The sequence below is a fragment of the Poecilia latipinna genome, unplaced genomic scaffold (genome assembly GCF_001443285.1).
Source record: "Poecilia latipinna isolate Pla-1442-1.1 unplaced genomic scaffold, P_latipinna-1.0 Scaffold310, whole genome shotgun sequence".
In the NCBI taxonomy this organism is placed as follows: Eukaryota; Metazoa; Chordata; class Actinopteri; order Cyprinodontiformes; family Poeciliidae; genus Poecilia; species Poecilia latipinna.
Genome location: NW_015112926.1, coordinates 512411 through 533200, shown reverse-complemented (window position 1 = coordinate 533200; position 20790 = coordinate 512411). Strand labels below are relative to the sequence as shown.

Genomic DNA, 20790 nt, shown 5'->3' with positions numbered 1-20790 from the left:
TGAGGACGCAGCGTGGTTTGAGTTTGATTTTTGAATCTAAACACACACACACATATCCAGAAATAATGACCATGCCCTTTCTGTAAGATAAATCAGTAAATGTTGTCAGATATGCCACAAATGTCTGATCTCATTTTGATTCTTGAAAAAAATTAAATGACTATGGAATGAAGAAAAATGTCAACCTTTTTTCCAGTCCTTCCAGTGTTGTCTAAAATTTTGAACTATTTGGATTTATTTAATTTCAACAACAAATGGTTGATTACAGCCGGACTCTTAGAGCACATTGCGAATGTTTTGTGATCCCTTTCACATTTTGTTGCATTACAGCCACAAGCATAGTGTATCCTGTTTGTATTTTATATGACACACTGCTACAAAGTAAAAGGAAATTCAGACATTTTTTTTTCATTTATTTCTAAATCTTATTCTGACAAGTGTGGAGTGCCTGTATGTATTCAACCCTTCTGAGTTGATGGAACCAGCTTTCAATACATGTTTTATAATCAAAGAAAGCCACACTTCTTTGTGTTATATTTTGAAAAAAAATAGCTTTATTTTTCCACCATGGACAAAGGTGCCAACCCCCCTGCAACCCTGCAGCTCTGTAAGATGGGATATTGGAGGACCTGTACATTTCTGATCCAAAGACACAAAACAGCAGAGAAACTGGCTCCCTGTTTTTTTTTCAGTCAATCTTTAGATTTATAGCTTTAGTTTTTGATTAAGCTCACAGTGTGAATTATCTGTATTCTGCACAGTCTTCTATTTTTCCTTGTTAATGTGTTTTTATGAATTACAGCCCCATCCACATTTATTGACACCCCAGGAAAAATGCAGTTTTAAAGCCTCAAAATAGATCAACCATTTAATGCTCTAGTAGTTGAATCTCACCTTCAATGTTTTTTGAAAATACAATCTTTAATTTAAGTACATTGATTCAATGACAAAAAAGGACCAATTGTTTTTGTTAGTTTTTTTTATTTTTTATTTTTTTCAATAGAACCAATAATGTAGACTCTTATTTGAAACTGTAAAATTTGTCATTGAGGCATTTTTTTATTTATACTTGATCAGAGTCTGTTAAGCAACAAAGCTTTGGTTCTATCGCACAAATTCTGGTGTAGTTCTTCTAAGGTTTGCATTTGATTTCTCCTGTAATGTATGAAGATCCAAACAGGGCTAGCTCATTCATTTCTCCAAAATCTCCTATTTCGTTAATGTTTCTTTAATCTTTTTTTTTTTTTTTTTCCAGCTTTTGTATTTCTTTACAAATTCTTAAATCCAAAACATTTTATTGGGGTTGCATGTTGCTGCAGTTGGCCATACTATTATCTTACAGCAAGAAGGTATTGGGTTCAAATCCCAACCTGGGGTCTTTCAGGATGAAGTCTGGATTTTCTTCACATCCATACTTTTCCCCCAAGTATTCTGGCTTTCTCCTGCATCCCAAAAACAAGCTAGTTGACATCTCTGAACCATAACTTATTTATTTATTTTTATTTACTCTGTTTTGAACATGATAGAAGTATAAAATCACACACATGAACAAGAAATGCAAAAGATACATATTTTTGGACTAAAATAATCTTAACATGTTCGCGTGTTAAGATTATTTAACAGCTGGAAGAAGTAAGGAACTTATGAACTCCCTTCCCTCTGTGTTTAATAAAGAATTCCAGTTGTAAAATAGTACAATGTCCCTTTTCTGTTATTTTTCCAACAAACAGCACGTCAAACCCAAACACAACGGATGAGGTGATTTATAGGTAACAAGAAAAGGAGCTTAAAATAGTACTACCATTTACCACTTTACTTCTGCCATCCTTCAAACACGAAAGAAGGGGAAATAAGGAAGGAAGCTGTCAAAGTTCAAAGTGTTTTAGGGATCCAGATGACAAAAACAGCATGAGCCAGACTGGAAGAAAAGCAAAGCAGCTGTCACTTAGATAGGTGACAATTTTAGGACATCCTGTAGTCTCAAACTTGCCATCTTCTCTGTATGGTAAGAAATGCTAGAAACAGAACATGTAAAAAAAAAATGTAACAGAACAAACAAAAACAACAAAAAGCATTTCATAGAAGCAATAACTTCAGAGTCTGTAACTTCAGATTATATTGTGCTCACACTGACTTTTTGCAAAGGTGTGTACTAACTAATTATGTTTATGCAGTTACATCTACTTGAGTGATATTACTGTAAAGTACAGCTACTCTTACTTGAGTAAAAGTTGTGGATAGTCTGCTGAGCCTGTTGCACTACGTGGAGGTCAAAAATAGTAAAAGGGAATAATTTTCTTCTACTTGAACTTCTTACTTTGCAATTGTGTTTTTCCAATTTTTTCTTCATCTTAGTCTTTAAAGTCTTATGATCAGTTTTGAGTCATCTCTTGGTCGGATACTTTATACTTGAATAAAATAGATTGAATTGGTGCTGCTTACTCTTACTGGAGTTTTGGGGTACGCAACCCACCAGGGATGTAGTGAAGCCGTCAAGCCTCAACGAACCAGGGAAGGGGAACCAAAACATTAAGGCGGAAATTAACTCAAGTGATAACGTTAAAGTGCAGTTTGAGAAAGTTACCACATGGGGTCACTGTTGGGCTATTTGCGACAACCTAAACGTCTTGCATCAATGAGGTAACGTAATACACTTTTATTTATTGCATTGAAAAGAATACCTTATTCTCCTGAAGCCAGTAGTTTGTAAATAACACATATTAGTTGGGCTTTACTGTTTGGCAGACTTGCAGGGGACTTTCCGATATAGAGGTATAAATAGTTGGTTTCAGTTTCACTCTTATCAGATCGATTGGCTCATACACGTTCCTGACGGCCTGTCGGGGTCAGAAGCGTTACAGTTTATTTTGGACACTTCAAGTTTACTATTGGAGTCTGTCGAGTCTCTGAGGCAGCAAACTCACCTTGTGGAGAGGAATTCAAGTAAGTCCGCTGGGTTTCGGCGTAGTAACATTAGCTTACCAGCGTTAGCTACCAGTGTAGCTCGCATATTCACGGTTTGTCTGAAGTAAATTATGGTATTCATCATGGGAGTTTGAGTTGTGTTGTTCGTATCATCCTGACCTGTGCCGCATTTGAAGTTGAACAGTGTTGCAGAAAGATGTAGATAAAAACGAAAGTAAAAAAAAAAAAAGCAATTTATTGGTCAAAGTGAAAGTAAAAGCATCTCTGCGAAAAGGAGTTCTTGTTTTGTGTCTTCATATTCACAAGCTATATTTAATTGGCATTGTATGTGACACAAACTAATGTGTAATTATCAAGTGGAACACCCTTTACTTCGACACCCCTAAATAAAATACAGAGCAACAAATTGCCTTGAATTGATACCTAACTGGGAATATTCCACCTGTTTGTAAATTAATCTGACCTGCAGAGGTCAGAGGTTTGTTACAGAATATTGGAGACCAAACAGCGTAATGAAGACTATAATCTGGTCAGGAATAAGGTGTAGAAGTTCAAAGTATTAAAACAATACCCCGAAATTTAACATCTCACTGAATTGTTCAGTCATTGATTGATATTGTATTGATACTTTTGGTCTTGACTAGTTCCTTTCCTTTATCAAGCGACTCACCTGATTAAAATCTGACTAAACATATCTTTTGATTTGTTTTCACAAGACGGGCTTCACACAGATATATCTGACTGCTTTAATATACATCCTATTATTTTGTCTTAACCAATATTGTTTCCTCAAATGAGTGAAACTGTCTATAAAAGTGACATTTCTGCAAGGTGAGGATTGGAATCAAAATACTTTTCTTATTCAGTCTACTGTGTATGTTTTTTAGCTGATCCTGTCTCTCTCTCTCTCTGTTTATTTTTGCAGTATCTACGCGTAATGCAGAAAATGAGCTACTTCTTCCCCCTGGTTTGCATTTGCATGGACGTGTGCGCTGTGCACGCCATTCGTCTAGCACAGCTCTCACCTCTCCTCCTCTCCCATCCTTTCATCACCTTGTGGGGGGGAGCTCTGACCAGGGCCTTCATCCTGGGTTTTCTTGCCTTCACTTACCCCGGAGGCCTCCCATGGGTGAGAAGCTTTGAGGGACTTCAAAGCATCGCCATCCTTTGCTTCCACTTTCCGGTGTACATTGCTCTCCTTTGGCAACTGGGCCAGTCCACTGTTGAAGAACTGTGGGGATGGCACTCCTGGGAACGGGTGAGTGGGTCCGATTGTTGTTTTTTTGTCCAGTGTGTATAATAATGTGGTGACTGGTATAAATAAAAAAAGAGTTTGGTTTTTGAACATTTCCCAAAGACTATAATATGATGTTCCAAAGCTTTCTTGCATTAAAAAGGCAAGAAAGCTTTTATTATGCACAATATATTGTGAATTTTTTAACATCACAATATCACTGTGTTCAATATTCATATCACAAATGATTCTTTACAGTGCAAAAATTATTGGATAATAGTATTATAAATTTATTTTTACATGCTGATGGGACCTTTAGCATTTCCCAAAATGCTGAAGGTCTCAGAATGACAGAAGCAAGAATAAGAAAGAAAGGAAAGAAGAAAATAAGTGTATATTGAAAGTGATATGGACATTGCATTACTTAATATTATTACTGCCATTGCAGGATTTTCTACGATCCTGCATCCTTAGGAACTATTTTCTTCTTTCGTTTAATTTAACCACCATGGTTGCCATCATCAAATAATTTTTATAGCCATGTACTTAAACTGTGTTGAGTTTGTCCCTCAGTGTAGTGTTTTCATGAATTATAGATATGAATTTAAGAGGAAGTGCTCAAATCTTATGTGAAAACTGTTTTAGATTCTATTCCTATATATTTTGCTCTGGTTACCATTTGGACCAATTGACTTGTTTGAAATATGACAGATTAGGTCTATGGGTAAACCCGTTGCAGGTTCCTAGCCAATCATCAATTTTTCATAAACCTGACCTGAATATTTCAATATCAATTTTTTTTAATCAATCAAGTGTTTTAATGTCACAACGATAAGTATTCATTTATTCATGGTTAAACTACAAACATCACCTAAACGTAATTCACAGACCCAACCTGAACTAATTTGAAATGATTTATTAGTTTGTAGTCATTGTCATTTTTAATGACTATTATTAAAAAAAATATTTGTGGTGAGAAAATGCATGTAAGTAATTGCAACTTTAACTCTGCTTGTATACTTTTGTCATCTTCTCTTAATCTGAAAAACTTAATTTAAATTTGCCTCAATTCCCATTAAAGCTGCTCTTATTTAAATATTTTGCCCATTTTTCTTGTGGAGTTAGATCCCCGCCTGCAGCACGCTCCTGTAGAGAAGATGTAGACCAACTCAGCAGAGCTGGGATGTGGTTAGGACATGAGACATCATTGTAAATTTCAGCTTAAAGCAAGTGAAGAGTCATAGTATGTCCGGTCCCACCAGAGGCACAAATAAAGCACACACACACACAACACGGAAAATGTTACAACATAAAGAAAATGTTTCTCAACCATTTTATAGTAGACAGAACTCAAGTTTGTCATGTGAAAAACAGCAGGATTGAGTTCAAAGTTCTACAAAAGTGAACAGCAGTCATCATTTGATGCTCTCATATGAACATGCACCACGTTGAGCCTCAGGTACTTTGAAAATAGGATGGTGCAGAGAAAAATGACTCGTGCAGTACATCCAAACACCACCGCAGGCTGGAGTTATAATACCTGAAATGAAATCATCTGCTGTCAACATGTTCTGCCCCTAAGTCTGCAAAAGACAGAAGATTGGAACCAAAACTAATTTAGTGTGTAAAACTGCAGATATCACATTAGCATAAAAAAAAGACTGCTTGCCATTTAATAAAAGTACTTTAAACAATTGGTTTTAAATTATTTCAGATATCTGAAGCCTGAAAATTGATGTAATATTTTTGTGTTGCAGGTGTTACAGGGCTACGCCGTCACGGCGGTGTCATGGCTCTACTGGAGTCGATACATCTCGTCCTTTATGACCAGAACTCCGTCACAGAAGAAGGAGAAGAAGCCCGGACCGGACAGTAGAGACTCTCTGAAGAGGCTTATGGGATACATGCTGCCGTATTCGACTCGCTTCATTGTGGTGTTGGCTCTGGTTGTTCTCTCATCTTACGGTACGTTGGTCGACATCATTCTATAAAATCTCCTGTGTTTCAGGGTTTTTCATACCAGTGTTTAGTGTTTTCTTGAGCTTCGTTTAGCGCAAAATTTTATACACTAATATTTTTAACTATTAACCGCAGGCGAGATGGCTATTCCCCAGTATACTGGTCGTATGGCAGACTGGATCATAAATGAAGAAGCACCCGATGCGTTCTCCCAGGCCATCACAATCATGACACTGTTGACTTTCGCCAGGTAGGGCATCAAATCTGTCATCACAAATTTTCTTCATGCTCATTTTTAATTACTATAATAGTAATATGTGATTTATTTATTTTCAGATTTCTTCGCACAGGCCTATTTATTGCTAAGATAGTAGAACAAAGTTAAAAAATGATGTAATATGGTAAAATGCCTACTGAAGGATTGTGGATTCAGATCTAACTGTAAAATTACAGTTTGATATGTAATATCTTTATTTGAGTCATGGTTCAGACATTATTTTCAGATTTATTCGCTGGTTCAGATATTATTTTCGAACTGAAAAAGGATGCTGTGAGGTAGCAAAGTATGCACAACCATTTTTCTACAGATGATTTCATTTTAATTTTTAAAGTTTAAGATATTTTGAAAAGTTTTAGTTTTAACCAGTTATTTTTTCCCCTCATCATTATGCAATACAAAATGCTGCAAAGAACTTGTCCTCTCAATATGAAAATGCAATAGTTGCTAATGTGGCATCATGTTGTGGTACACCTGGTGGTGGACTGAATATGTTCAACTAGACACCAAAAGTTTTTATTTATTTATTTATTTATTCAAAGTGGGCTTTTTGTGACCCCATGTAGCTTTCTATATTCCCATCGTTCACTCCACACTGCAGCTGCAGATCACCAGGAATCAAAAACTGTATCAATTTGATGATTACAAACAAAGCAGATGGGTGGGTTTTGAAACTGGTTTGTGTTGAAATTACAAATTATTCTTGTACTGCTTTGGAGTGGAGTGATTTAAGTATCAAGATCAACTAATTTCTCTTAATTAGTCGCAACAAACAAATGTCTGAGGCTGAAAACTGTTCATTTTAATGTTAAACTGTGACTATTTCTGGATCAACAAGACATCTATTATTTACGTTCTGCCGCCTTGATTGCCATAAGACATTACCAAATTATTTTCAAGGCTTCTAGCACAGAACCTGCAAGAGAATTTTCATTGTGTGAAAGAGGACAAACTCTCCTCATAACGTATCGTAAATTAACACTTATAAGGTTAGAAATGTGCGGAATGTGATTATCTTAATTTTTCTGCCTTTTAAACTTCTTGTACATGTTGGATGAATTATACTGTAACTCCACCTATAAAATGCTTCAAAGATAATTTGTGTGCTTTCAACCCCTTCAGTGCTGTGTTTGAGTTTATGTGCGACCTGACCTACAACGTCACCATGAGCCTCATTCACACCTCAGTGCAGGGAGCCGTTTTCCAGGCCGTTCTCCGGCAGGAGATCGCTTTCTTTGATGCCACTCCCACAGGTAGGAATAATTTCGATGTGCAAATGTCTGAGTCGATAAAACTATTTTTATAATGTTCTTTGTAGATTTCAAAATAGTCTCAGTATTGCATTTGAGGTAATTAGGGAACAATGATGCAACATAATGGCAAGTGAAAACTCGCATTCATGTTGAGCTGTAACTTCTGTTTCATCTCAGGTGAGCTCGTGTCCCGTATTACCACGGACACCAACGACATGAGCGAAGCACTGAGCGAGAAGCTGAGTCTCCTGATGTGGTACACGGCTCGTTTCGCTTTCCTGCTCTACTTCATGGTCAGCCAGTCTTGGAAAATGACTCTGCTGACCTGCATGGGACTTCCCATCATCTGGGTCATCCCTGAGCTCACCGGACATTTCCACCAGGTGACGTCACGCAAGGAAACATTCCAACTGGAATAGCATTTTTTTTTTGTTTGTTTATCAGATGTGTTGTTACAAATTTACCATCATACTATGTTACTTAATTACATATTTATTGTATTAGTAAATAATATTAGTGGGCATTTGTGTTCACTTCAGCGGACAAAGAAAACAGAATCTCTTTTTTTTTTTCACCTGATAAATTCCTAAACATGTCAAAGCTGAATGATATTTGTTTATATGCTGCAAAAGTCTATTCTGTAAACTAATTTAGTTTGTTGTGTTCATGCTTTAGACTATTGCTGCAAAGGTTCAGGACTCTCTGGCAAAGGCCAACCAGGTGGCCACTGAGACCTTCTCCAACATGAAGACAGTGAGGAGTTTTGCCAACGAGGACGGAGAGACGGAGAAGTACAGGCAGCGACTGGACGAAACGTATTCTCTCAACAAGAAGGAGGCCGTAGCTTACGCCGCTTCTACCTGGGCCAACAGTGTGAGTGTATTAGTGATATTTATCCTGCTGTAAGCATTTATTTAAAGTAGCTGCTGAAGTTAATGTAGAAAAGAAAATAACCTCAGACCTTACATTGGCAATCTCATATATTTTGCCACTTGCACATTTCCACCAAGGGAAAAAAAATATTCCATGACCTATTTTTAATAGGTCATGTGCGATAATCGATCACTGTTGGAGATCAGTACGTGTTTTGCTTCACACATTCACAACTCCAAATTGCGCCTGTTGACAGGTTGCTGGAGGAAGTTTTTTTTTTTTTTTTTTTTTTTCAGTCGGCTGTTGAGAAACAAAATGTATTTGTCAGTGTTACGTCCACAAAGTATTACATCATACAACATAGCACATAGCAGTCAGACTGTGATGGAGAGTGGAAAATATAGACAACAATAAAACAGTCCATGAAGTTTGAAACTGATTTTTACAATTTTTTTGTGTATCAGAGCAACTTTTATTTTTTTGAACGTCAGACTAATTTCCATGCCATTATAAGTTGAAAAACATACAACTTCACTTGCTTTTAATGACATTAATTGTCCTGATTACACCTGCCGAGCTAACTTAACATGATTATTGTGCAAGGAGCAAATCTTTGTACAGAAAACGCTATTACTTAAATTCTCTTGGTGATGGTGATAAGATAATACCACTGGTTGCATTTCTTTCAGTTTCAGTAAAGCTGAAAGTGATGGTGAAGGTCCAGAAACCTCTTATATGTAACACACAGTAAGAGACAATTTTGTAGTAAGGATGGGGAAAGTCACGTGAATAGCACTGTGGTAAGACGGCGGATAAGCAGCAGAGTTTTTGAAAGCAGTAAAGTTCAAACATTCCTGGGGATCATAAGCCATTGTGAACGGGCCGAGCAAAGGTTTTAGCTACTGTTTTCATTTCACAATTCAAAGGTGGCTGCTTTTTAGTGGATTTTAACAGAATCAAGGTCACATTAAAAAATAATAAAGCAGCTGACTGTCCTCTGAAAACTGGCATTTTTGTTGTTGCAGATGACCACTTTGGCCTTGAAGGTGTGTATTTTGTACTACGGCGGGACCCTGGTGACCCGAGGGGCTGTTAGCAGTGGAGACCTGGTCTCGTTTGTTCTCTACGAGCTACAGTTTGCTTCCGCTGTTGAGGTGAGCCACAAACCCTGAAAAGACAAACATTTTGTTTTATTCATGAAGTTTTTGTTTTTTTTATTAATCTCCTCTCTTTTTCTTCCAGGCTGTCATGCGCTACTACCCGGAGGTAAAAAAAGCAATTGGTGCCTCGGAGAAGATTTTTGAATATCTTGATAGGAAACCTCAAATACCTCCTCCTGGCAGTTTGGCTCCTGAAAATTTCAAAGGACACGTTCAGTTTAAAAATGTTCGCTTTTCCTATTCTGGAAAGACAGATGCGAACAGTCTTGTACTTAAGGTGTGTGCCCCTCTCTGCTGTTTCTTATCGTTCTGAAAACTGTTTGTTTTTAACTAAATCCTCTTTTGTAAAAGGATGTGACTCTGGAGGTAACGCCGGGCCAGATCACTGCACTTGTTGGACTAAACAGATCAGGGAAGACGACCTGTGTGAAGCTACTTGAGAGGTTTTACCAGCCTCAATCTGGAGAAATCCTGCTGGATGGGAAACCACTGCAAAACTACAAAGACCAGTACCTACATGAAAAGGTGGGTGGTGAACAGAATTTAATAATCAAATGGAATATTTTAACTTCCCTGTCAATTTTTTTTTTTTTATTTTCTTGCCAGATTGCAGTCAGCTGTAATGGATAGCTATATGAAAATAAATCTGTTAATATGAGCCATCAGTAATGGATTTTAGATTTCATTCAACAATATTCTCAGATTTAAAGAGAAAACTTGTTTATTAGTGGTCAAAAACCATGACCCCACCAAACCTCATGGTACTAATCCTCCATGTCAAATTTCTGAAACTGAAGACTAAATTAAAATCATAATGACAACAAATAAAGTAAGAAATGTGAAGATGCATAAAAACATATACAAATGCATGTCTCCACACATATGTCTACATACATATATTTATATAGAAAATCTGCAAATAGAAATCGGTAAATTGATCATCCCCAATCTGTTGCAAGTGAAAAACTGTTGAATCAAATGTCAAATTACTCCTAAACTCCTTCATGATACCTGGTTGATTAAACAACACTTTACGGCCACTGAAACCTCTTTCTTTGTGTATTTTTCATAGATTGCTGTGGTGAGCCAGGATTGCGTGTTGTTTGCTCGATCTGTCCGGGAGAACATCAAGTACGGCTGCGAGGGCGCATCAGACGAGGACATGTACAGAGCTGCTGAGCAGGCTAGTGCCCACAAGTTCATCACTGGACTTTCAAAAGGATACGACACAGGTTCGACCCGGAAACACCTTTCATTTCTATAGCAAAGGAACTCATCATGGTGTTATTACAGTGAAGATAAGACTGTTCAAACAGGTCACTTTACTGCTTCACAATACTTTATCCTAAACTCCAAATATATTTTTTTTTAATTTGCTGATGTAGTGATCAAATTGTGTGTAAGAACAAAAGGAAATAATGATAGAAAACGGTCCAGCTTCAACGTAAGATAGGGCTGGCAATGGGAACTTGCCAACCCCTAATCCTAACCAAAATGTTTTATAATGGTGAGCACTGCAGCTGCTGTGTAAAACACAGCAAAAGTGAATGGAAGCAGATAAAAATCTTTGTTTTCTTACACATAGCCTATTTGTGTTTCATAGCTGTCAAAACATTATTCCAAAAACTTCTTTCATGGCTCTCTGTAAGTCTGCCTTCAATTAGTTTTCCCACATATTGTTTGGCCCTCACGCAAATTACATTTTTATGGTGGATGAGTGAATTTCTGAAGTACAAACAGGAGCAGCAATGAATACTCTACTACATTTGGCTCAGACACTGAGTAAGAAAAAAAAATGTCTGTCTGCAGCTACAGTATTATGCCTGAAACCATACAGAAGACAGACCTATCAAAAATGCACATAAAAAAAGAACACAGTAACACAACACAACTTTGTACTTTTTGGGGGACTAACTTACCCATGTGATTTTGCATGTGATTTAATTATGCAGCAAGAAAATGTTTCAAATACTTGGTTATAGTGGAAATGTCTTTCCTCATAAATTTCACAACCTTTCCCTGCATGCCTGGATCTATGGCAAACGTATTCACTCTACTGTGCTGCTGTAATAAGCAGTCATACAACAATTAGGCATGTTTAAGGTTTAAGTGATTCCCTTACGGTATGTTATCACACAAAAATGCTTATTGGTTCAGTGCCGTGTCTGATTGTGAATGATAAGCTCTCAGTGATTTCTAGGATTATTTTTCTGTTTCAAGAAAAAAATAAAAAGACCTGTTTGAAAATATGAGGTCTTATTAGCTCTCTATATTACGTCTAGAAAAATTCCTAATTACTTAATAATGTTTTTCTTTTTAATGGTATGTGTTCTTTTTTTACATAGATGCTGGTGAGAAGGGGGGTCAAGTATCTGGAGGTCAGAAGCAACGCATTGCCATTGCCAGGGCTTTAATTAGAAAACCGAAAATCCTGATCCTGGACAACGCTACTAGTGATTTGGACACAGAGAATGAATACCAGGTACAAAATAATTCACTTGCCTGAATTTTCATTTATTTGTTAATTTATTTTTTTCTTCTTTAAAGAAAAATCTTTATCTTACTTCTCAGGTGCGTGAAGCTCTGTCAAAGCTGGCAGAGAACTGCTCTGTGCTTATGATTTCCAACAAGATGAGTGTCGCAAAGACAGCCAGGCATGTCATTGTCCTGAACAACGGGACAGTGGAGGAGGAGGGCAGTCATGATGCACTCATGGAGAAAGGTGGCCTTTATTCAGAAATGGTCAAGAAACAGGAAGAGGGCTTCAAACGTCCAACAGACGAAAGCAGTGATCAGCAGTGACCCGTCTGAGTGATTGTAAAATGACTTGCAGTTGGATGGTTATTTGGAGTTCAGGTGAAAGTTCAAGCAAAACCTATGTTGGTAAGAATGCTCTTAATATGAACACTTCTTACTAAACATATTTGCTTGAGTTTGACTCTAAGACAATTGCACCTTGAAAGTGAAAAAAAAACTACACCTTTAAGAACAGGGTTTCATTACCAACATGTTGTTAAAACCTCTGTTAGTACTGTTTTATTGTAAGGATTTAACAGAAAGTTCCCCTCACTAGAAAGACAAGAAACATAATCTTTTGCTCCCAAAAGCCACAAAACTTAAAGAATCATGTATGTTGAGTGTTTTATTGCCCACTTCTAGATCCTGCTGCACAGCTTTTACGTGGCTGTAAAAACACACATGTTGTGCCCTAAAATATTGAATGTGAAATATATTTATTTTGTACAGAACAGAGAAACTTAAATGAGAAAAATTGACAGTTAATTTATTCAGGGCTTTTATTTATATTGTTCATTAGAAATGGCACGAGAAAGTATAGGCTTATCTTAATTTTAATCATGCACTTAAATTGACAAGGTACATGCCTGAGCTTGTTCTGCTTCCTGCCAAGGCTAAGAAATTCCATATCACGCCTTTTACTCTTTCCATTTGCAACATCTTGTGGAAATAATTTTGTACCTTTTTTTTTTTTTTTGCAAAAAAAAAATTGATTGTCAGGTGCGTTAAAGAATGTGCCCCTAATATTTTCTGTTAATCCACACAAACAGAATCTCTTCTGTGGCAGCCAAATCTCCAAAACATGGCCCCAGCAATCCTGTTTATTCTGTTAAAAAACAGCTGAAGTCCAGCAAACCGTTATTTCATTCATGGGGCATTTCAGCATGACGCATCAAATGTCAATTAAAAGCATCAACTGACATGTTTCAGTCCTGAGAATCATTACCTGATTCCCTTATGAATCGTTGTTGCATAAAGTTTATAGTTTTCATGACTATAAAATACCACAATACTTTTGACAGCATTTTGTTACTTTTAAAAAAATGTGGATTGTCTTGATCAGAGATTTTATTTAACCCCTTAATTGTCACTTCCAAAATGCTTAGATGTAAATCAATGTATCCATGAGGACACTTGTGCCGGCGTGACATTAAAGGGGAAGGAAAGTAAAACTCAAACTCATCTTGCATGGAGTGCAAAAGAAAACCAGCCATTCCTTTAATGCTACTAAGTCTAAAATATAACCCTGTCTTTTATCATTTTCACAACAAATATGAGGTCCTGTTAGCTGGGCCAGGCCAGCAGGTGGAAAGATTCCTCACGTGACATTATGTGGTCAGTTTTTTTCTTTATATTTTTTTTTCTGTTTCACATTTTTGAGCTGGTTACATGGTGCAGTAAAACATATAAAATGGTTAACAGTGCAACAACTTCAGAAACTCCATAATAACAATCAAAAAACAACTTTTACAATAAAAAACTGAAAAAGAAAGTTTTTCTGTTTATTTTTCTTTTTTTTAAAGTTTTGCAATCATGCTTATCTAATCATCAATATCATTATGCCTGCAAATGCAAATAGAAATATATTTTTAAAACACTTCTAACAGATAAAGATCACTTGTTGTTCCACAAGGACAAAGCATAAAAATCAGAAGCATTCATGAATCACCTCTAATCATCATATGCATAGTTCCCTAAAGCTGACCAGCAACGTTGAAATGTTACTCAGCAGGAACGATATCTGATCAATAACCTTTCTTTTCACTCGTGGGTTAAATTTGAAGCACTGGGTTGTATTATTCTCTTTTTTCAAACATGGGAGTTATCTTTTTTTTTTCTTTAGCTTGGTTGCTTTCCAATATCCTGCTTCAAAATCACCCCGACAACCACTTTAGTTGGAAAAGAGTCTTTAGTGACCTTCATAAACACTTTTATCAAGATAATAACTATTACAGTAATACACAAAACCATAAAACAAGTAAAAGGCATTGAAAGGGACCTATGTACAACCAAGCAGCATTTAAAAACACTTCTGGTGCTTTGAGAAATCTCTTTTTTTTTCCACCTGGTAAAACGGATGTAAAGAAATGATGTCTGTTATTTTGAAAAGAATTTGTTTTGTGAGTATTCTGTTCATATGCTTGAGTACATTTTCTGTCTTTTATCCGTATTGCTAAATTTCTAAATGTTTTAATGTGAAATTAGTTTTGTTGGATTCAAACAGACATATTGCAATAAACTGTTTTTTATTATTTGTTTTGCTGGGTTTTTTTTATTTTAAGTTTCATGTAAATATATTTTTTTATGTACTTTTATGTTATAATTAAGAAGGTTGTTCAATTCCTCTTTATGCAGTTGACATTCAAAATAATATCAATGTAGGCAAGCTAAAGCTACAGTTTTTTACAAACCCAAGTTTAAATTTTAGATTTTTCACTAGCAAAATATTGTTTTTTGGGGTTGTGGAGGTTGGCTTCACAACAAATTTCTATATTTTATTTCTTTATTTTAATTTGGCATTTCTATGCATTGCATTTATGTAAACACTCAAACCTCCCAGTGTTGATCATGTAAAACTTGTGTAGTTCACTCCCACATGCTTGAATCCCCGCTCATGGTGACCAGTCATAGTCCTTTTGGTGCTTGGTGTTGATAACATCTTTTTTAGCTTTTATTTCTTCACCTGATTTTGGGAACTCACCTTTTCTTCAAACAATGTTTTCCAAATGTCCTAAACAACAAAGAGAGACAAGTAAGCAAACAACTTTGTGTAAAACTTTCCTTGTGAGGCCATTTTCATGCAAGTCCACGCTTGTATATGTACCATTTCTAGTTCTTAATTTTACAGTTACTTCCATCATTGCTCCCTTCTGCTAGTTAGATTTATAGTCAGCTTGATTTGCAACTTTACCGTTTCAAGTTGGCTGAAAATGTGTGAAATAATTAACGGAAATATTTTTTCATCAAAAGTGAATGTCTTAAGTTAAAAAAGCTCCACAATTAAATTATGATGTATCTGATCACTTTGTACACCAATAATAATAATAAAAAATCAATGGGAACTTTTAACAATGATAACACATGAAGATGACATGGCCCTTCATACTGCTTTTGCAGGACAAAATCTATGACTATCAGATTTAATGATTACTGATTCTTGTGAAATGTCTTAGAATGTCTTTTTTCACCTTTAATTATTACATTATACTATTTTTTCTATAAATGTGTCTGTTTTTACAGGTTCTATGTCTGTAAAAATATATATCATGTATTCAGAGTAAACGTTTGAATTTAAACTTCAAATTTTGCCCAAGACAGGACTGAGAACAGTGGAAAATAAGGTTTTCAGAATGAAAGATATGGAATATGCATGCCCTAAAGACTGTTCGGGTTCAAAAGTTGTACAGGCAAACAGAAATCATATCTATAAAGAAAGATCAATCTCAAAAGCCTATTTTCAAAATAAAGCAACCACAGCGGCATGACAGCTTGAATTCAGTGAACTGATGTGCTAGGTGTGTTTGACAGACAGCAGCAACCAGCCAATGAGAACCCAGAGTTACAACTGACGTCACCGGACAAACGCAACACTGCCACGTGACGAGTATTTATAGATTCAAGCGGAAGCAGCCAGTCGCCATTTCATTTCAGAGCTGCGTAGTGGTTGTGAGGTTGAACAGCAGCGACGACAGCGGTTGAAAAAAGGAGAGAAATTGATGGTAATAACAGTCCGCCCTCAGCCCAATGGAAGCGGCCGTCAACCCACCTCAAGACAGGTAATTTCAGGCAGCTTTTTGTAGATTTAAGATATTTTACTGGCCTTTGTTTGCTTTCTAAAACGGACATTTTTTTTTTTTTTTTTTTATCATCAGCGTTACCGTTAGCTTCTTGAGCCAGCGGTTACAGACGGATTTAGCTAGCTCTCAAAATGGTCTGTTATTTCTCTATCGATTCTCTAACGTATTCTAAAAGTATATCCGGAATTGGTCATGCGTTTGCTATATAAACTCGGTGTACAAGCAGCAGTCGGTAGATGACAGCTGCAGCCCCATCGGCTGTCTCAGCAGGCTGCTCCCCGCCGGCTTTCTGTCAGGCGGGTCATTCATCGCTCACAGAGCCTGGCAGTGCTATCCTCCATCTTTATGCAAGCATTATTAAGATAATTTTTCACAATTAACTGCTCGAGCGTATGTCCACATACGCAATTAACCAGAGCAAATCGATAGCCCTTCCACGAACCGTTGGGTTTGCGAGGATATTAATGGATGCCTTAGCGACAGCTTCAGCTCTGAAGGATTAGACTCCTCTATGATGCGAGGAAATGGCAAGAACTGTCTCCCAGGTTGACGGTAAAGCTCTGATATTACAAAAAAAAAATAGTATTTATTAGTAAGTAAAGACATGTTTCCGTCTTTGAGGACTGTGTGTGTTTACAAACAAGGAAGGCGGGGCGTTCAAACCACGCCATCATCAGCCAGGACATTGCAAGTCTTGCAGTCCGATCTGTAATTACAGCTGTACTGTTTTTGTATTGTCAAATTGCGATATTACATATTAAAAAAAATAGACATAGCGCAGATAATAAAACACTGAGCGTGACAAGACACTGGAAACATTAATTTGATTATTTTCAAACAACGATTGAAAATAAATATTTCAAACTAACCACAGCATCAGGCTATCATTAGTGTACCCTGCTGTAACTATTTTTTTCAAATGAACTCTTGGGCAATATCACCTGTTTTAATTACATGGTGGAGTTGTTTGATCTTTGGAAGTAAAATAAAGTTTGTTTTTTGTAAAAAAAAAATATGGAATGTTCTCATTCCATATTTTAGAAATGCTACAAAGTGAAATAAATTCTACTGTGTTCACTGCAAATACAGGCCTTTTTTTTGCTGCCTATTGCATTTCATCATTCTGATTTCATGCTGAAAATCAGGCCACAAGCTTTGCCACTACTTCTATGTCAGTGGGCCAGGTGTGTTTTTAGATTTGTTGGGTGAGATCCAATTTCTGCCTAATCTGATTTCTGCTTAGAGGGAAGTATAAACGTGATGAGTCTGTCTGAATGTCAGTAAATTAATTTACAGTAGCACATCACAAACTTACAACTACATGGTTTCTGCAAGGTCTTAAGTTTTACAAGAAATGACGAAATGTGTGTGTATTTACATTCGTTGCTTCTAGCAGCGACATCTTTTATTTTTCAGAAATGCCCCGGTGATATTAATTTACATTGTGTTTTGTGGCGTTGTCCGAAGAGTTTGAATGTTATTTTGGTAAAACTATAAAGCCCCCTAATGCAAATAAGCAGAAAACTCAGGAATTATATTAGATATGCAAATAATTTTTTTATGCGGATTTCTAAATCTGAATGCAGATTTAACAGTTTATAATTAATTTTCAAGTTAACATGCTTATTGCACTGATTAATTCACCTTTTGCCTTTTGACTTCATATTTTAACATTTGGGAGTATAATGAGCAGCTATTTGCTCAAGTAGAACCTGCAGTCTGTTGCTGAATGGACGTGGAGCCTGTAACTTGGCAACAGTGTTTTTTATTTGTTTAACCTTGTATCTTGAAGTGACTGTAGCTTACACAACCTTTTAAAAACATATAAAAGTTTCATTTTTATTCTTTGGCCTTTTACATCATATTTAGTCCAGATTGTTTACATTGTGGTGTTTATACTCCTTTTAGTTTTATTGTCTTTTTTTTTTTTTTTTTTTTTTTTTTGCTTTTACCTGATGGGATTAAGTTTGACCTGACATTTTCCTAACAACATTGACTGGTTGAACTCTGTGGCTTGGGTAGTGATATGGTCTCTGTAGAATATGGTTGTGATGGATGTTGTGGCATGTAAAGGACATTGGCATGTCTCACTTTTTATTTAACACAATTAAGACTTAAAAACCTACAACCTGGTCATGTCAACTGTCCAACAGATAATTATCAGTGATCTTTAAAGACATGGGCTGAGGTGGTGTGCAACACTGATTCATGTTTTCGCTGAGACAATGTTTTTTTTTTTTTTTTTTTTTTTTTTTTAATCCGTTTCCTTTTTTGTGCTATAATATAACAGAAACATATTTTGTTCATTTTGCATTTTTGTGGCTAACATTTTTTTAAAGCTTGCTGATTTACATACTTAATACTTTGAGTTATTAATGTTCTTGCAAAAGCTATGTAATTAATTAAAACAAATAATATATGCTTTGATTGTAGAATAAAACCACACCCAGTGTGTTTAGAATGGTTAAATAACATGAGCAGCAATAAACAATACAAGCTTTGTTTAAAAAAAAAAGTAGTATATTGCTGAGTAAAATTGGCTGCTGCTGCTTCACTTCTGTTTTGTTTAGTCATTGCAGCTGTTTCAGTTAGCTTTGCAGTTTTATTTAAAATGATATCAAATCAAATGTAAACAGTGTGACTACTACTATTGCAAATCAAGTATAAATAGAATTTGAGAACTAACTAGAGTTTCTTGAGCTCTAAATTAAACTGATAAAATTAAGACTACTCTCTGTTAAAATAGCCGTTTCCTGAATGTTATCATTTATTTAATGTACAGATAAGATTTGGAGCCTTATCTGCCCGCCTTGTCGCATGATCGATGAAAGTGTGTTTGCTGTTGGCTTCATGCAGCGCTGGTTCTCATGAAAGTGGTAAAAGTAGCAGTGTTGAAGGAATTCCAGTTCCCTGGACAAGTTATGCGAATTGGAGGACGACTTTTCTTTTCATGTGGCTAATTGGAATGAGTGGGTCAAGAGTATAAACGCAGATTATTTCCCTTTGATGTCTTTGTCACATATATGTTGACTTCCTGTAATCCAGACTCTTTTTTTTTTTTTTTTTCCTCGCATGTTTCTCTCTGACCTCAGCTCTCTGGTTGGGTTGTCCAGTGGCATGTTGGATCAGCACTGCAGCTCGGGAAAACGCATTCGCAAGCCCTCCCTGCTGTACGAGGACTTTGAAAGCCCCTCCTTGCCACACACAATGACCCAGGCCACCCCTGCCCCTCCGCAGCCCCCAGTGAAGGACCCCAACCGGCCAGGCCGCATGACCAACCAGCTGCAGTACCTCCAGAAAACCCTCATCAAGTGTTTGTGGAGGCACCACTTTGCCTGGCCGTTCCATGAGCCTGTGGATGCTTACAGACTAAACCTGCCAGTAGGTCACACCTTTTACATGATAGGTTTTGCTGCTCGTTGCATTGAATCAACTCAAACGTCATTGTTAAAATATTTGTAAAAATGGATCGTTTTTCGGTAAACTTCCTCACTTATTTAGTTGACTGGAAAATGAATACTTTATCACAGTCTTTCACATTCTTGTAAACGTTAAAATCCCAAAACAAATGAAGTACTGCATTGTTTCACCTTTTCCAGGATTATTATAAAATAATCAAACAGCCAATGGACATGGGGACAATAAAGAAGCGTTTGGAAAACAACTTTTACCAAAGTGCCGGAGAGTGCATTCAGGACTTCAACACAATGTTTACCAACTGCTACATCTACAACAAGGTAGGTTGAGAACTTACTCGGGAGAAAACATTAAAATGGAACCCAAAGCAAAACAAAAAAGGACGTTTCTGCAGCTTTGCAATAAACCTGTCTGGGGGCAGAATTGCACTCTGAGCCAGTTTTTAAATCTCAACAGCATAAGAGATGTTGGTGACCTAGAAAACAACTTCAGATGTGATGAGCTGGGAACATCAAACTGCTTAAACATTTTCTCAGAAAATACACAAGTTGATGTATTGACCAGTTAACCGTTGGCAGATTTTCATTGAAACGAGAAGAAAATGAGAAATGCTTGAGGAACTGCTTTTCTAAACCAAGAGTTCAACTAAGCAGAAATGACTGTCGCGGTCATCCATGAATGTTTATATTTGAGCCTGGAATGTGGAATTTATCCAGGGTATTTTTTTATGAATTACTCTGCTCACATGTGAAGATCTGTGTAATTATTACGGGTAACCAGTGAGTCTGTGGATCACTGATTAAAACATCAGTGATCCACAGGGTCCACCCATCCTTCTGTCCTTCCGTCCAGCTTCTGTACAGTTGACAGTGTTCCATTGTACTGCTGCTACTAAAACTGATTGTGTGTGTTTTCTTATTTAAAAAAAAAAAATGAATTGATTTAAAAAACAAGCTAACTTTTTTTTTTTTTACCCGCCAAATTGCACATTTGTAGCACAGACTCGCACTAAAAAAAATTTAATTAAAAAAAATGCAAGATGAGAAACTACAGTTATGAATCCCACCTAGATCCTCTCTGACATGCTGTGGGTGCCTGT

General features: G+C 36.5%; 2 protein-coding genes across 4 annotated transcripts in view; both read left to right on the top strand.

The window, feature by feature from the left end:
- The first annotated feature begins 2547 nt into the window (after nucleotides 1–2547).
- Nucleotides 2548–14729, top strand: tap1 (transporter 1, ATP-binding cassette, sub-family B (MDR/TAP)). 2 transcript variants are annotated; one of them, XM_015034759.1, is made up of 13 exons: nucleotides 2548–2640; nucleotides 3851–4183; nucleotides 5917–6124; nucleotides 6254–6368; nucleotides 7518–7648; nucleotides 7826–8031; nucleotides 8324–8521; nucleotides 9547–9675; nucleotides 9764–9958; nucleotides 10033–10206; nucleotides 10754–10913; nucleotides 12027–12163; nucleotides 12253–14729. In XM_015034759.1, the coding sequence occupies exons 2-13, from the start codon at nucleotides 3863–3865 to the stop codon at nucleotides 12481–12483; spliced, it is 2205 nt and encodes a 734-aa protein (XP_014890245.1). In that variant the 5' UTR covers nucleotides 2548–2640; nucleotides 3851–3862; the 3' UTR covers nucleotides 12484–14729. The 2 variants fall into 2 exon arrangements, with proteins under 2 accessions (XP_014890245.1, XP_014890244.1); XM_015034758.1 differs by lacking the exon at nucleotides 2548–2640 and adding an exon at nucleotides 2658–2943.
- A 1375-nt stretch (nucleotides 14730–16104) lies between these two features.
- Nucleotides 16105–20790, top strand: part of LOC106948876 (bromodomain-containing protein 2-like) — a 14957-nt gene continuing 10271 nt past the window's right edge. For both annotated transcript variants that reach the window (XM_015034757.1, XM_015034756.1), the window contains exons 1-3: nucleotides 16105–16253; nucleotides 19367–19655; nucleotides 19874–20011. In XM_015034757.1, coding sequence (XP_014890243.1) covers nucleotides 16222–16253; nucleotides 19367–19655; nucleotides 19874–20011 — 459 coding nt within the window. In that variant the 5' untranslated portion in view covers nucleotides 16105–16221. The remainder of the gene's footprint in view (nucleotides 16254–19366; nucleotides 19656–19873; nucleotides 20012–20790) is intronic.